This window comes from Aphelocoma coerulescens, chromosome 4, assembly GCF_041296385.1.
Source record: "Aphelocoma coerulescens isolate FSJ_1873_10779 chromosome 4, UR_Acoe_1.0, whole genome shotgun sequence".
Classification (NCBI taxonomy): Eukaryota; Metazoa; Chordata; class Aves; order Passeriformes; family Corvidae; genus Aphelocoma; species Aphelocoma coerulescens.
This window is the reverse complement of record NC_091017.1, coordinates 17,426,235-17,443,367: the sequence shown is the minus strand read 5'-3', so window position 1 is coordinate 17,443,367 and position 17,133 is coordinate 17,426,235. Positions and strand designations below refer to the sequence as shown.

The following is a 17,133-nucleotide window of genomic DNA, read 5'->3' as shown; positions in this document are numbered from 1 at the left end:
GGGGACGCCGGCGGGGGCAGCCCCTGGCCGCCGCTCCCGGCCTTTCCCTGCGCTGACCCCGCGCAGCGCCTGGCGCACCCCCCGCCCCTGCCGCCCCTCGGAGCGGTGCCGGAGCAGCGGCGGGACACTCTGGCCGTAGGACCGTGGTGAGCCCGGACGGGACTTTTTTCCCCCTCTTTTTTTAAAATTATTTTTTATTTTCATGGAGGGTGGATTTGAGGCGGTGGGGTGGTCGCTTCCCCCTCCTTTCTATTTTTTTCTTTTTTTTTTTTTTTTTTGCCTTTTTGCCATTTTCCCTCCCCTTTCCGGGAGGCGACGGGGCGCGGCGCGGCGGTGAGTGCGGGAGCACGCGTGGGCGTGGGAGCGGCGGGGGGCGGGCAGGGAGCGGCGGAGGAGGGGGCCGGGGCCGAGGAGGCAGGCGCGGAGGGCCCTTCCCGAGGAGTTGGGCTGTAGTGACAGGCGAGAGGGGAGGGGAGGGAGGGGAGAGAGTAAAACCCACCGGCGCGGCGGCGGGGAGGGCACTTCGCGAGAGGCGAGGGCCGGCGCCGGAGCGGAGGCGGCGGCGGACAGCGGCGAGCGCCCGGGCGGAGGGCGGGCAGGCGGGCGGGAGGCATCCCGCGCATCCCCGGCTCGCCGGAGCCGCCTCTCCCTCTCGTCCCCGGCGGGGCTCGGGCAGCCGGCTGGGGAGCGAGTGGGATTTTTTTTTTTTTTTTTTTTTAATTTTTCAGGGGGTGGGGGCGCGGGGCTCCTGTGGCTTTTCCGGGGGGTTTGGGCCCCCGGCCCCGCGCCCCTGCCCTCCTCCGGCGGCCGGCTGCCGGCGGGCCGGGCCGCGGCGGCGGCGAGCACCATGATGATGTCTCTGAGCAGCAAGCAGCCTTTCGGCCTCCCCCACGGCGGCGGCAGCGGCGGCGGCCTCCACGAAACCAAGTACTCGGCCCTGCACACCGCCTCGCCCTGTCCCTCCGCCGGCGCCGCCGCCCCCGCCGCCAGCTCCCCCAGCAGCACCGGCACCGGCGGCTCCGCCGGACGCGGCTCCGGCTCCGGCTCTGGCCCCGGCGGCAGCGGCGGCTCCGGCTCCAGCTCGGGCTCCGGCCCCGGCGGCAGCGGCGGCGGCGCGGAGGCGATGCGGCGGGCCTGCCTGCCCGCCCCTCCGGTAGGTGCCCGCCGCCCGCCGCCCCGCTTTAAGGGGAGCCCCTCGGTGGCCCCCCGGATCCGCCTGATGATTTTTTCATGGCCGTGCAGCAAATCACCCGGCGCCGCCGGGCGCTCGCCCAACTTATGCATGCGGCGGCTCTTGCCGCTCGTATTAATTTTTATGACCTGGGATGCTGCGTGCGGCTGGTGCGTGTGTCCGTCCGTCCGTCCGTTCGCTCGCCCGCCCGCCCGCCCGCCCGCCGCGGCTCCTCTGTGCGAGCGGCTGTGCGCCGCGCCCGCTCCCTCGCCCCGCTCGCTCCCTCTTCTCCTCTCCTCTCCTCCCCCCCCCCCCACCCCACCCCCCTCCCTTCTCCAGGATTTCTCTTTTAACATGCTGGGAAGGTTTTAGTGGCACGGCGGAGTGCGCGGGGAGGCGAATTCCCTGCTGAGCGTTATGTGTGCCTTCTATTTGCAATTGCAGAGCAATATATTCGGCGGTCTGGACGAGAGCCTGCTGGCCCGCGCCGAAGCCCTGGCAGCGGTGGACATCGTCTCCCCGAGCAAGAGCCACCACCACCACCCGCCGCACCACAGCCCCTTCAAGCCGGACGCCACGTACCACACCATGAACACCATCCCCTGCACCTCGGCCGCCTCCTCCTCCTCCGTGCCCATCTCCCACCCGTCCGCCCTGTCGGGCACCCACCACCACCATCACCACCACCACCACCACCACCACCAGCCTCACCAGGCGCTGGAGGGGGAACTCTTGGAGCACCTGACGCCGGGACTGGCGCTGGGGGCCATGGCGGCCCCCGACGGCGCCGTGGTCTCCACGCCGGGCCACGCTCCGCACATGGCCGGCATGAACCCCATGCACCCGGCGGCGCTGGGCATGGCCCACGCCCACGGGCTGCCGGCCCACATGGGCTGCATGAGCGACGTGGACGCCGACCCCCGCGACTTGGAGGCCTTTGCCGAGCGCTTCAAGCAGCGCCGCATCAAGCTGGGGGTGACCCAGGCCGACGTGGGCTCGGCGCTGGCCAACCTGAAGATCCCGGGGGTGGGCTCCCTCAGCCAGAGCACCATCTGCCGCTTCGAGTCCCTCACCCTCTCCCACAACAACATGATCGCCCTCAAACCCATCCTGCAGGCGTGGCTGGAGGAGGCCGAGAAGTCCCACCGCGAGAAACTGGCCAAGCCCGAGCTCTTCAGCGGCGCGGAGAAGAAGCGCAAGCGGACCTCCATCGCCGCCCCCGAGAAGCGCTCGCTGGAGGCCTATTTCGCCCTGCAGCCCCGGCCCTCCTCCGAGAAGATCGCCGCCATCGCCGAGAAGCTGGACCTCAAGAAGAACGTGGTCCGCGTCTGGTTCTGCAACCAGCGCCAGAAGCAGAAGCGCATGAAGTACTCGGCGGGCATCTGAGCCGGCCGCGAGCAGCACCGACAGCATCAGCGTCACCGTCACCGACAAAAAAAGCAGTAAACGAGAAGAACGACAAAAAGGAAAGGAGGAAAACAACCCCAAACAACCCCAGCCCACCCCGCCGCCCGCCCCGCGCCCAACTTTCGGGGGGAACTTCCCCGCGGAGCCGCGCCCGGACCCGCCCCGGCAAGTACCGCTGGTTTTTATTCCTAACAGACCTCGCCCGGGTGGCAGCGGGGTGGCCACGATGTCATGGCTTTCTCGGGACCCAAACTTGAATCTAGAGTTGAGGCTTCGCACCGCGAGAGACGTCTCAAAAGTATTTTGATTTAAATAATAATAATAATAATAATAATAATGATTAAAAAAAAAAAACAGATGGCAGGTTTTTCTGCATTTACACTGCGTATTATAAATATATAAATATATATATATTTTTACTGTGGTTATTATCCTTTTCCTTCTCTGAAGTTATAACGCTTAGGGAAAGAGCTGATCCTGCTGTGTTCACTGGTCTTCAAAAGCTATTATTAGATTACTGCCAAACAACCCCTTGTAAATTATTAATTTATCTCTCTAGCAACTTCATTTTGTGCTCATTCTAATTAATTACACCTCTTTAATCTAAGTCTTGGTAAAAGTAAAAAAAAAAATTGTTAGTGAGAATCAAATATTTTGTGTTGGTAGGATTTATGAACGTGAGCTTTTCTTCTTCTGAATGTCCCTTTTGGCCATTTGTAAATTGTCACCTGAACCTAAGGTATTTCTCTGGCGAGTATTCTTATTCGTACGGCGTCGGCACCCTATAGTAGATGTCCTACATTATTTGTGTAGCCTGATTCACTGTCCGAGGTATTTGTTTACCGCGTTACATATTTAATGGGGATTCCCATAATGTCCCCACCACACGCTGCTCCCGAAGTGAGAAAGGACGTGGCCGCGTAGGTGACAGCGCTTGGGGGGGTGGGGGGGGTGGGGTGGGGATTGTCGCTTCGGGTTTCTTGCCAGCACAATATCCGTCTTTCTCGATTTCAAAGGTGTATCGCGACGGTATTCAGACCGGCTCGGTTATTTATTTATCTATCCGATATTGTTTATTTATTTATTTATTTATTTGCTCGGTTATTTATTACCTTTAATTGCAACACTTTCCCACGGAGGAAAGTCCCTTTTTGGAAGTCTGTTTGTAGAAAAGCCAAATTAAAATTTGTAGGGAAGGGGAGCGAGCGAGCGAGCGAGGCTGCACTGCTTGTAAATTCACAACCGGTTTGGTACATTTCTTTTTGGAACAACAACAATAAACTGAGGGTACTCGGTTGGGTACCTGTATGTATTGTAAATATTTCATTGGCGTTGACGCACATATAGATATATTCTTACAGATTTCGCTGTATCGCTGTTCTATCCGAGACTGTTTGAAGTCTTAAGTTCTGTACATGACCCGATTTCGTTGGTTTTTGTTTGGGTTTTTAATTTTGTTGTTTTGTTTTGTTAATAGGAGGTTTATTTATTCTAGTAATGTACTAAGTTATTTTTAAATGTTGTTAAATCGTCTTTCATTAAAAAAAAAAGAAAACAGGATTTTAACGTTTTATTGGCAAAGCGCGTTTGCTGCTTCTTGTTTTCCCAGCGCCAGCCTCTGCCCGAGCTCCGTGCCCCCTCCGGGCAGGGGGGAGCGGCCCTGGTCGGGGAGCGGCCCGGGGAGCGCCGGGGCTGCGGCTGCAGCACCAGGGAGAGCTCCGCGCCTGCGGCTCGGCGTCTGCGCGGCCGTGTCCGCGCGTGGGAAGGGGGACCTGGGGCTGTGCAGGGTCCCCGCCGAGCCCCCGCTCCCCGAGCCGCTCTGTCCCCCCGCCCCGGGGGAGCCGAGGGTGCCGCGCAGGCAAACGCGTGAAGATAAACCCCAAATTTGAAAAGGGAAAAGTAATTTCCCCGCGCGGTGCTCACAAAAGCCGGGGAAAAAAACCGACGGCAGCGGGCGAGGTGGGGGGGAGGGAGATCATACACGAACCGCTATTAAATATTCATATTTCCGCCCAGCCACCAGCTCCGGCTGTAGCTTCAAAGCCGCCCGGGCACGCCAAGGGTGCCGGCGGCTCCGCGGGCGCGGAGGCAGGGCCTGGTGTCCCGAGGTCCGGCGGGCAGAGGCGCCGTGTCCTCGCCGGTGTCCACACCCCCGCCTCCCCACGGCCCTCGCCAGCCCTTGTCGCTGTCGCCACCGTCGTGGCCCCCGCAGCGCCACGGCTCAGCCCCGCGGGCGCGCAGGGCGGGTTGCCCGCTCCTCCATCCGCGGCCGGGGCTGGCAGCTTTTTGGGAGGGGGTGGCGCTGTCCCGCGCACCCTGCGCGCCCCGCCGAGACCCCCCCGCGCGGGAAGTGCCTCCCTGCCCCCTCCCCCGTGGGCTGGGCTGCCGCGCAACCTCCCCGGGCGCGGGGCTCGTTCTAAGAGGTGAGGCAGGGCAGGAGGAAGCAGGGAAGCGGCGGGTCAGGGGGCCAAGGGTGAGGCGGCCCGGCGGGGGCAGGGCCCGGGCGCACCCCGAAAGCAGCAGAGAGCCCCCCCAGACCGGCAGCAGGCGAAGGCAGCGAGCGGCGAACAGCCCCTGAACCGCCGCTGCGCCCTCTTAAATGAGCCATTCACTTAAAGGCTATTACGGGCGAATTAATAAATTACACAGCGAATTATTAAATCCAGATAATTACAAGGAATAAGTAAGTAATCATTAGTTATCTCAGCTAATTACTGTGGGTCAGAGCGAGCGAGAATGTGAAATCCTCCTCGGGAATTGAAATTAACTTTGCACAGTGAGTCTCTCTGCTTGACATCCCCAGTCTGTAGGCACATGGCAGCTCCCCTGTGAGCTCGGCTTTCTATTTAACTTGGAGAGAATGGAAATAAAATTAAGTGGCGATGTGATAATAGGAAGCTGCTTAGAAAGCAAACGCGGTGGGTTTTATTTTTTACCTTTTGCTGCCTGGAGATAGATCGCTCTCTAGTTTGCCAAATTAAAAACCTGGGGCAATTAACCGACTTCTCCCACTACCTGCCGGTCCCGCACTTGCAGATGATTAACAAACGAAAAGGCAGGGAAGAGCCGGCGGGCTGTGGGGTGTGTAGGGGTGCAGAGGAGCCTGGGATCCGGGAGAAGCGGGGCGGGTGCCAGGGCAGCCCCTCCGCTGCCCGGGCCGAGCAGGGCTGAGGCACCGGCGCGCTTTGTTTTGGGAGACAATAAGCTGACGAGCTCTAATGAGGGTCCTCGTCTCTTCCGTTGATCTTTCGCCAGATCCTCCAGGAGCCCCCCCTCTCCCCCAACACCCATCTACAGCATCACTTCCCGGCTTTCCTTCACGTGCATCTTTTGTAAACAGCAGACCTACAGGCGGAGATGCTCACGCTGCTCTCGCCGGGCTCTGCCCGCATTAAAACAACAACAACAACAACAACAACAACAAAAACAACTGCTGTGCGTGCACGGCGAGGAAAAATATCTCGGCTTCTTTGCCTTTATCAATTGCAATTAGGTGGACAGTCTTCCCCCTCTTTCCTTGCTCCAGTCTGGGATGATAATTAAAATTTAATGAAGCCTGGGAGTAGCAGAGCTCTGTCTGGGGACTGTGGAATAGAATATTTTAACTGTACATTTACACCAAGTGTCTGGCTTCAAAGACGTGACTGCTTTTAATCTCGAATTAGAAAACCACAGACCTGAAATTAAATATTAGCCACCCTCGGCTCCCCTTCCTTCCCGCCACACTGTCACGCCTGTGTTTGCCTGCCTTGCCCCACGACACGCACACACCCGCGTCTCGGGTCTCCAATTACCCTCGCGTTAATAATAAATGGCTTTGCCAGGGTGCGGGTTTTCCGCTTTCTTTTCCTTTTTTTTTTTTTTTTTTTTTTTTTTTTTTTAATAGGGTTAATGCAATATTAATTGCTCGTAGATGCTATAAGAATGCGCCGCGTTTTTCCAGGAACAAATCGATGAAACGGGGCGGCGAGCACAGAGCAGGAGGCGCAGCCCCGGGGCCGCCCGGGTGAGTACGGCCGCTGGCGGGGCCCTCCGCGCCCGCGCAACTCCCGCGCCCCTTCCCGCCCCGGCCCGCTGCCCCGCTGAGGATGGGGGCGGGTCGTCGTTTTTCCTCCCCAAATCCTCTCTCCAGGGAAACCCCAGCAGCGCCCACTCCCGGGACAGCCCGGCTGGTTTGTGATCCCGGAGCGGTGACCGGGGCGGGGAGGATGGGAGACAGCGTTCCCCTCCCTCCTTCATGGTTGTTGTTATTTTGGCAGGTGAGACCCCCAAGCCCTCCCGGAGGAGGGAGCCCGGCGGCGCAGGAGGGGAACCTGCCCCGCGGCTGCGGCTCGGCGCGCCCCGCAAAGGTAAAGGAGGGGCTTGGAGGGAAACGAGGATACCCCGCAAGTCAGCGAGGCGGGGTGGGGGACAGAAAAAGCATCACAGCCTCCACCGGCCAAAAAATCCCCAGGCAGCCGGGACCCGCTTCCCGGGGCGGGGGCGTTGCTGACCTGCTGACACGGCTCCTCCGTGCGGGAGCATCCCGGAGGCCGGGCAGGGCTGGGGGTGGGCGGGCAGGAGCCGCGGCCGCTGCGCGGGATAGGTCACGCCTTCCCTGGCCCGGGGCCGGGCCCTCCGCTGGCACTTGTTGACAGAAAAAAAAATTAAAAGCAAGAAATAGAAAAAAAACAACCTAAACGAGCAAACCAACCCAAAACCTGCCCCCAAATTGGCCACGACCCCCGAACGAAAACAACCGAGGGAAAAAAGAGGCGCTCGCAGCGCGCCGGGAGGCAGCTGGGACACCCCGGGAGCGTCTGTGCGTGCGGGATCCGGCCCCGCAGATGGGCCCCCGCCCCTGCCCAGCCCTCCGCGGGGTGCAGCGCTGCTCAGCCGGGCGGGCTGAGGCCCCCGCGGGCGCTGGGCACTGTCCCCCGCAGCGGCACAGCCGCCCACTGCCCCCGCCACCAGCCCCAGCGGGACGAGTCTTCGGCCTCCTCCTCCTCCTCCCCCCGCCCGGGAAACCCGGGAGCCCTGGGGCGTGCGGAGCGGTGCCGCTGTGCGGGGATGGCGGTGCGGGCGCGGCGCCCCGCGGAGTTTGCGCGGCGGTGGGGCCGGGGGCTGCGCGCCCCGTCGGGCTGCGGCATCGCTCGGCGGCGCGGCGGGGCTGGGCTGGGCTCGCCTCCCCGTTTATACAGAACAGGATCATTTACATAAAGTCCTTAAGGCAAATAACTGTTGGGGCTCTAATTTATATCTGATCGAAAATTAGCCGTCATTATGCGCTCCATTAGCAGCGTCTTTAATGTGCTTCTAAGCACCATTTGTCAAGCGGCTTGTTAATATCCTTCAAGTCTTTAAAGTTGAGAGCTCATTAAAGAGTGCGCTCTGTTATTGATGTAATTTAGATGAGTTTGGAAGAGCGAGTGCGCCGCGGACAACCTGGATGAGCGGGGAGCGGCTGGGGCTCCCCCCCGGCGCGGTGGCCCCTCACGGTCGCCCCTCACGGCGGCGCCGGGCCCGGCCCGGGGCCCGCTCCGCTCCGCGGCGGGGCCGGGGGGAGCCTCTCCGGGCCGAGGCGGAGCAAACCCGGCTAATAATGTGCAGACGTGACTCCGCCGCCTTTCCCCCACTCCATCGGAAGAGCATAAAGGCCAATAAATTACCTCCGCTGCTTATCTGAAAATCCATCTATCCTGTCGCTTTTTTTTTTCCCCCCTCCGCTGGAGGAGATCGCGTTTGTGCAACACGCCGAAGCCGCCCCTCGAGGGCGGGCTGTGGGGCAGCGCCCTCCGGCCCCCCCGGGAGGCTTCGGAGCCTGGCTCGGCCCCTCCCCGCCCCAAATCCTGCCGAAACCAGCTGCTTGTGGGGGCAGCCCCGGCTGAGCTCTGTGTCCCCCCCTCCCCCGAGCAGTGCGGAGCCGAGCGGGGGCTGGCGGGGAGGGTCCTCCCCTGCGCCGCCGTCCCCGGGCTTCCCCCGGGCGAAAGCAATAAAGCGGGTAATTAGACTGCTAAAGACGGATGTAAATAACGGGGAGGAGGCGGCAGTGACAGGCGTGCGACGGGGCCGCTGCCCCCCGGGGATGAGAAAAGGAACCCGCAGTGCTCTCCCCCCCCGCGGCTCTGTGAGGGGTGTCCGGTGCCCCAGCGGCCCGAGGGCCCCGGCAATTCAGGAGGGCACTCACCAGCCATCAGAGGGGCCCCCGGAACCCCCACAGCGTGCAGGGCGAGGGCCAGGGCAGAGGGGATGCGGTGGGGGAACTGCTGCAAGTATCAGCAGCCTTTCAAACCCCGCTGCAGCCCGGCAAACCCCCTGCAGGGGCTTTTAGTGGCCTTTCACGCAGGCTTCTGTCAAAGAGGTGTTTCTGTGATCCCACGGTTCCAGGCACTCACAGACACCCTGGGAATTTTTCCCAGAAGCGTGATGTATAAGCAGCCACACGTGTGATCCAGCCCCGATCAGCTCTCGGGCAGTGAGGCCGGGGGTGCTCCCCATCGGTGCAGGGGGGGGTGATCCAGCCCTGGCCCTCATGTGACAGATGGCTGGTCCTGACGAGCTGGACACATCTTCTGCACTTTGCATGCTCTAGCACGGTGTCCTAGTCCTAGATCCTGGAGATGACCTGTCCTAGAGCCACCACCTCCATACTGGTCCCCAAAGCTCTCTGGGCAGAGGAGGAGAAAAGTACCCTCAAGGCAGCAAGCAAAAACACCACCCTGGGTGGGCAAAAGCATGAGGCACAAAGAACCACCAGGCGGCCCGAGGGTGACGTGATGAGCTGTCCTTGCAGATGTGACTGTCACCAGGAGCACACAGGAGCTGCAGCACAGCGGCACATTGCCCTGAGCTGGCTGGCCTGTGTTTGCTTTGTCCATCTGTGTGTGGCATTTGGGGACAAAGTCAGGGTGTGTGTGGGCACATGTGGGTGGCCTGCTGGTTTTGAGGAAGGCTCGTTGCATGTGGGAAGCCCTTTCTTACCCATCTTTTCACTCACTCACAGCTTTTCTCTTGCTGGTGGCACCACATTATTTTGAAGGGAAGACCACGGAAGTAGGCAGGATGAACTTTGAGAACACATATTTTTTTAGGGAGAACAATTACAGGGAGATGGCTTTGTCTGTATTGAACAAAGCCATTAAAAACCAGGGTGTCAAACACAGACTTGCCCATGCCAGATGGGGAGGGAAACCCATGGAAGAGCCTCATGTTATGACCATGCCAACATTTTATGGCAGCAGTGGTTGCAGCTTTCACAAAAGTGAAAAGCAGTTCAGTTTCTTGCCATATTTTGTGGGCAGAACTTGTGGATGTGCAGCAGTGAATGAACCATGTCCTATTCTCACCCCCAGACACTCTTGTGGGGGGGCTTCTGGCAGTGACAGGTATGGCAATGCCCACTGGGCAGCAGCAGGAGCCCCCTGGGCCAAAGAAGGGTTTGATGAGGAGGGCTTGTGCAAACCTTGGCATAATAAAAGCCTCCACCCCACAGGTACAAACACACACACAGACACAGTGGATGTCATGTAAAAAAAGGCAAAAGGTGTCACCTTTTGAAATAGTTTTTACATCCTGAGTTGTTAAATTTCTTGCCTGATTGCTCTTCACTTCAGAAATACAGATTCTTTATGAATACAGTCTTAAAATGCAGTGTCTTTAAAAATTACTGTGAATGGACACATCTGGTGCTTGATATTAACCCTCCCGAATTTCTTGCACCTAAATACATTACACAAAGGTGCCCACAAAACTTTCCTACTGGCCCTTCCTCATGGAGAAGGGGCACCAGTCCCTGGGGGAGGCCCAGTTAGATCCCCTTGCAGATGGATGCAGCTCACCTGTGATGGGGGGAGTGTCTCACTGCTTCCCTCCTACCTGGCTGCACCTTAAACCACTCTTCCTTTCAGCCTCCAGTGCCAGGCAGACACGACGGGGATGTCAGCAGTGGGCTGGGGGTGGTGGAGCGGTGATGGGTCTGATCCCTGTCTCTCTGCCTGGGTTATTCCCCTGTCTGCTCGGGAGGGCTGGGGAAACACCTCCCACAGCCAGGGCATTCGGAGAGGGGTGGCAGCGCAGACGGTACCTTTGCTGCTGGCCCTGCTGGGGACACTCTTAACACCCAGGGGCAGGGCTTGCAGCACCTGCACTACAACAAGTGTCTCACCACCCTCCCAGGTCAGCCGAGGGCATGGGATCCTTGGAGGCCACCTAGTTCAGCCTCTCTGGAGCCTGAGATGCTGGGGTCAGCATCTCCTGGCTGTGCCCGCACCAGGGAACGAAGCAGGGCAGGGCACAAGCCTGGCCACAGGCAGGTCTGCCTCCCCTGTGCTGGCTGGAGCTGATGGACACCCTCCCAAGCAATGCTTGGCCATGGGCTGGGGACAGTGTCTGCTCCAAACAGGCAGTTCAGTGGTGCCCACGCTGTTTTGAGGAGGCAGGGGAATCGAGGAAGGGCTGCTTGGTCCCAGGCTGGAGAAGGGCTCCCAGCTGGTTCTGCAGACTGGCAGGGATGCAGCCACCAGAGACCACCCACCACTTACCTAAAGCTTTCTCTCTTCTGTGGAGCCTCTTCCCTGACAGGGAGGTCGGGCTGTGTTTGGCCCGGATATGAAGACCAGACCCTCTCCCCCCAACCTGCTGAGCCGCTGTGTCCCCCTGACCCAGGCAGCAGCACTTTCAACTCGTGGAATAGTCTGGATTAGAGCCAGACAGCTGATGGGCTCTTGCCCACACCCAGGTTTGCCAGGCATTGGCACCAGGACTTGGTGAAATTCTGACCTCGCCAAAGACCCTATTGCCTGTCCTTTGGATGATCCCAGAGCAGCCCTGCATCCTGGTGACCCCACATGGGTGCTGATGAGCAGGGACAGGGCAGGTGCAGGATGGAGCCAAGGGGCTGCTCTCCCAGGCAGCCCATGGGGATGGAGCACGAGGCAGCCCTGGGAAGGTGTGGAGAGGGTTTTCCTTCTTTGAGACAGCTGTTAAAATGCTTTCATTTAATCAGCCACAGAGCACACGGCTCAGTTAAACAGCTGGCACCTGGGCTGATGCGTGGGGATGTGTAATTCTGATTCCTACCTTTCTGTTTCAAAGCTGTGTCGTTTTGAGCACTTTGATCCAGAGACTAAACTTATTGTGGCATATTTATGTATATGACATTTTCCTTCGTTCCTTTATTTATTTATTTCTGCGAAACACAGCACTGACAAGGTTTCCTAGTGCCGAGGCGGAGGTGCTTTCTGAAGGAAAACACACGGTCCAAACTCCAGTGTGTGCTGCAGGAGTCCTGTTTTATACATGTCAAGGCTCCAACAGCAGGAGCAGTGGCAAAGTGTGGAAGAGCTCATGCAGGAAAAGGAAAAACCAGGCTGGGGGTGAGTGACAGTGTATTTAATGCTGCATTCCAATGAACCAACTGTTCTTTGGTTTTATGAGGATGCTTTTTCCCAGAGTTTTACAATTCTTTCAGGGCCATTATGGCAATTCAGTGCTTTTACCCCTCCCTGATAGTAGCATACTGATCCCCAAAACATTCCCAGGAAGCAGGGATGTGCTGCTATCCAACCTTACAGCAGAGGAAAACAGAGAAGTTCGGGATGAGGAACTGGAAAGAAGTTTCCCAAGTCCTAAGAGGGCTCTTAGAACTGGGACAAACCCTGCCTCATCTGACAACCTCCCAAAAAATGGAACCAGTACCACCCTTGAATATCTCACTCCCAGGACACTGGCAGTATGAGATGCTCCATGAAATACCATTCCCCTTGAAGCAGTGGTTTTAATTCCCCAGCAGTGGCACTGCAGTTTTCTTAAAGCTCAGCCTCAGGTGTACTGCAGGGGGAAGGTGAAAGCTGACTTCCCTGAATTTGGGCCTTTGGGTTGGGTTCTCTGGTGTCAAATAAGGCATACAAACTCCGGCTGACATTAGAAGATGGAGCATTAATAAATCCTCTTGCCTGGGGCTTTCAGTACATGTGTGATTTTCTGCCTTTTCCCTTGTGCGGGACACACATGGGGTCTGTCACCTCTGTCGGCTGCACAAAACCTGTGGGGATATATCCACAGCTAAACCCCTTCCTCATCTGTTCCATTGGCTTGAAGTGTGCTTAAAACACTTTTTAAACTGGTTTGAGGCTGGGGAGGTACCAACAGAGGCACAAACAGACAGGGACAGCCATGTGGAGTGTGGTCCCCTGGGAAAAGAAGGGGGAACCAGGAAGCCAGGTCCCATCCATGTCTGAGCTACATGAGGAAGAGATGCTGCTTGTGTGGACATTTCAGCACCTGGGGCACCTCCTTCACCCTTTCCTGCCTCCCAGATAGCTTCTGTTCCAACAATCCTCATCCTGCCAATGCAGCAGCAGCCCCAGCTCTGATGGCTGAGGCTGGCATTTATAATGCGGATCCTCCTGTCCATGGACACATGTGAACACCAACAGCCCCGTTACCCACATGGAAACGGGAAACCTCCTTTCGGCAGAAACATTTTAAACATCCTCAGCAATTGTTGTAGAAGGTCTTGGGCTTCACCTTAAGAGAGCCCTGACTGATGTTAGAATCTAACTGGGAAAACCCAAAAGGCTAAATCTAAAAAAAAAGTTACTGCTGGAAAAGCAATGGAGGAGTTGCTGGGGCAATTCCTTCACTTCTCATCTTTAGAAAAGACTCTTTGACTCATGTACCTCCAAACTGAATCCCTGGGAAGTGCTGACACCAACTCTCCCTTCACCCCTCCAGATCACTTCTTCCCTTCTTTGCCCCTATCGGCGTTTGTGAGCCAAGTCTGCTTGCCCAGGGGAAATCAGCAGGTGGCTGGGCTGCTTCACTGGCTTTTGTGCCAGATCACAGTGAGATCTCAACCAGGTGCATGTTTTAGGCATGAGAGTCTTTGAACTGTCCCTGACTGAATAGAGAAAAATCAGAAGCTTTTATCGCATAAAGGTACCTGTACATCCGAAAGAGGAAAACCACCCCCAATTACAGGAGAAATATAACACTGAATGTGGTTCATTTTCAGTCCAGGCTTTCTAGGAAGAAGATGTTGCTCCACCTTTCCTCTCACTTCAAAACTGCAAGCCTTGCCTTGATCTGGGAAAGCACTGTGCTCAGATTACGGGCAAATACGATAAACCAACATCTCAGAACACGTGTAGTTCTTTATTTTGAGGTACCTGTAGGCACTTTTGGCTGGCATTTCATCGCACCTCAATCTTTTTTCTACAGAGGCAGAATCACCCTGATACACTGTAAAACAACATTGCTTGCTACCTTACACCCTAGGCAGTGAGCTGTAACTAGGATGCACACATGCAACCTGATATTTCTAGTGCCAAACACCTCTGCAAAGCCAGCTGCATGACAGTGTCACATATATAAGTCATTGTATTGCCCTGCTGACACCCCCTGGTTAGAAGTACCCCTGAAAATCCTCTTGGAGTACAAAAGTGCCAGAAGAATAATAATTGTAATTACAAATCTTAACTAAATACACAGTATTTATGTGGCCCTTTCAATATTACATTTCTGTGGCAAGTTTTTCCATTGTGTGTCGTTCAGTCATGTTGGGACAATTTGTTAAATAATGTAGAGGCACTTCATCATGGAACAACATTTGAGGTGATTTACAGTTCCATCTTTTAGCAGCACACCTGTAAATCGCTATAAGTAATGCTAACCCCTATTAAGGAGACATCAGGGTGCTTCCAGACAGAGGGAATTAATGGGGAGGTAGTTGTGGATGATCCTGGGTAGAAAGCACTGCCAGTTTGGGTTGTTCCAAAACACAGATCTGCACAGCCCACAGCCAGGCCTGCAGGGGAATTTGTGGGATGTTCAATCAAGTTGCAGAATGGCAGAGTTTGGAAGGCATTTAGCAGCAGGCTGGTGTCCAGAGATCAGTGACATTCCAGGCTTAAGTACCTTTGTTTCTCTTGTGGCTCTAATGGAATTTTTACAGGTAAGATGTTTGCAGTGAAGCTTAATTTGAAAGAGCTCATCTTTGCTTCTCATCTGTATCAAGTCTTCATTCAGCAGCAAGGATAAAACGAAGGAAGGCTATGAAGCATTGGAATTGTGGAGACAGAGGGGAGACTTTGAATGAAGGTGAAGAAGATAAAAAATGAGTCTAAGGAAAAGTGGGGAAGAAAGTGCAAATGGGAAGAGGATACAGCAGGCTCAAAAATCTCAGATTTACTGTAATTAGTATTTGTGTGTCAACCCAAAGCCTTTCTGCTGGGGAGTGAGATTCTTAGTTCTGCTATGGATATCCACCTACCTGAAAAAAGAGTTGGTTTTTTTTTAATGATGCAATGCTGTATGTGGAAAATGGTGAGAAAAGAGGATCAAGCTCCTAACCAAGGACTGGCCATGGCAAACCAGACAAGATCATAGAAAGTAGTTACCCCAGATGAGTGATCATCATGCAGGGAGGCAAAAAACCAGCTGAAGATTGGCAGGACCACTTTAAATCAGGAAATAAACCTTTTCAGCTCATGGCACTGTTACGAACACTTGCACTTCAAAGGTGTTGAAGATGACTTCCAGGTAGAAATTCAAAAGGCCCCAGTACAGAGATCAGGAAGAAAAGGTATGATGACCCATAATTTGGGGCTGCCACATGCAGATTTTTACTTCAGCTTGCAATACCTGTGAAGACATTGAAGCCTTTGCTTCAGAAGTCAAGAGCTGACCTGTCCTTCCTTTACAGGAGAGCTGTCACAGGAAGGAGCTTTAGCACACACCTGGAATGGTCTTCAAAAGTTCAGAAACCAGAGGAAAAAGTAAAAGAGCTTCCTCTTGTCTTCCTTGAGCACAGCTCTGACCTACACCTGCAACAAGACTGAACCAAACTTACTCTGTTTTAGAGGTAGAAAAGCCTCTTCCTGGCTCTCTTAGTCAACACCATGACAGGCTCATGAGTCTGGGTTTGGTTTCACAGACTCTTTCAGCTGATGAAGACCACTATATATTTCCAGCACCTTTTTCCTTTGAAAAAATAGTTAACTTCAGTCTCACAGTCCTGAAGATATTTTGCTCTTGTCTGATATTAAGAAGCGCACAACAGGGACTGCAGAAATGAATCACAGCATCTGATGGTGAGATTAAACCCAGCAGCTTTCAGGGGAAAGTGCATTATCTCACTGATGGAAATACCCCAACTCCCTACAGTGGGACGTGGGATGTGGGAGAAACAGAGAGGGTGACTAAGGCAAGCATACTTCTTGCAAATATATTAGTTTAGTTTTTTTAGTCTTTTACTTTCCTCATCTTTACAGCTTGGTTTTTTACTTACTTTGTATAAAATACCAAGTTTTGTGGCACAGATAGTTTCAGAAAGTAATTTTCTAGGCAGGTTCCACTATCCTGAATTTTCTAGTCAGGAAGAAGGAGGAAAAAACCGTAAACACGACTTACATAGTGACTCCACCCAGGAACACTGATTAAACATCCCCTGCTCCGAGGTAGTTTGGTGTGTGTGTGGAAGTGCAGTCTTCAGCAGGTGTTTATTTGTTTCTGCCAAAAGCACAACAGAACCTGAATGTGTTGGTGATGTCCTCCAAGAACAGAGGTTTGTAGAGGCAAAGTAAAAGCAAAAGCCTTAATTAATCTAAATTTTCTAATATCACAGAGCTCCTCTGAGAGTATCAGGGCTCAGCAGATATGAAAGCTCATTGCAATTTAGAATGTAAAAGTTAAAGGGGTTGCTGTGAGAGAGAAGCAACCAGGAGATGGAAAGCAGGTAATCCTGAACTTCCCTTATCACAAATAAATTTTGGGTTAATCTGTACTGCAAGCTTGGCATGAGCCCAGTCTGCCCAAAAAGCAGCCAGCAATGCCAAGGAAACCTTTTTCCTGATACTTGTGTGGAAAGGGAGAGAGTCTAATTTCCTCAGCCGAGTGAGGCTGAGGAGCCGGGAGGCAGACAACGCTTATGAAAGCAAACAGCAGAGAGTAACAGTGACCACCAGGCTCCAAGGAGGGCTCTCTGAAGATGTTTTGCACTGCTGTGGTTAAGTCCAGATTTAAATCACTACAATTGTAAACTGTGAACTTGTGGCCGGATGGGACAATGTTTTCTGACAGTCCAGGAAGACCAGGAGCAATGTTGTCAGGATTAGAACAGCTCAGTGCAGGAGGCAGCAGCCTGTCAAAGCTGATTTACTTCTGTGTATGGATAAGTATGTCCCAAATCAGGGGCTGCATGTGCCAGTCACAAAAGCTGCCTCCCAGAGACAAGGGTTACCTCTCATCCATCTGTCTGGTGTCGGAGATCTCAATCCTAGCTGGGTTTGGAGCTGAGTGGGAGCCGGAGCTACTGTTACTCCCAAACACTCCTCTTAGGATGCTCAAGTTCCCAGACCCTGGCTCGTCCATGTGCTACTGAAAATCTGTTGTCCATTGGTTTTCTGTGCCACATGTCCCATGCTGCAGGAGACCAAGCTGCAGAACTGAGCAGGAAAATGAGCAGCTGCTGGGACTACTTAAAACAAATTCCCCTGGGATCCTCCTCAGCTCCTGGAGACTCCAGGCCTGTGTCAAATGAAGACTCACACATGGAAATACCCATTAACACGAGTTAT

At 55.0% G+C, this 17,133-nt stretch overlaps 1 protein-coding gene across 1 annotated transcript; it reads left to right on the top strand.

Annotated features, from left to right (window-relative positions):
• The first annotated feature begins 847 nt into the window (after nt 1–847).
• Nucleotides 848–2,557, top strand: POU4F2 (POU class 4 homeobox 2). Its single transcript, XM_069012092.1, has 2 exons — nt 848–1,153; nt 1,616–2,557. The coding sequence occupies exons 1-2, from the start codon at nt 848–850 to the stop codon at nt 2,555–2,557; spliced, it is 1,248 nt and encodes a 415-aa protein (XP_068868193.1).
• The last annotated feature ends 14,576 nt before the right edge of the window (nt 2,558–17,133 follow it).

What these genes read in the sequence shown, in the direction of transcription:
- POU4F2 (XM_069012092.1), top strand. Translation starts at nt 848, where the DNA reads ATGATGATGTCTCTGAGCAGCAAGCAGCCTTTCGGCCTCCCCCACGGC. An exon ending in CCTGCCTGCCCGCCCCTCCG is followed by an intron (nt 1,154 to 1,615) that starts GTAGGTGCCCGC and finishes TTGCAATTGCAG; the next exon opens with AGCAATATATTCGGCGGTCT.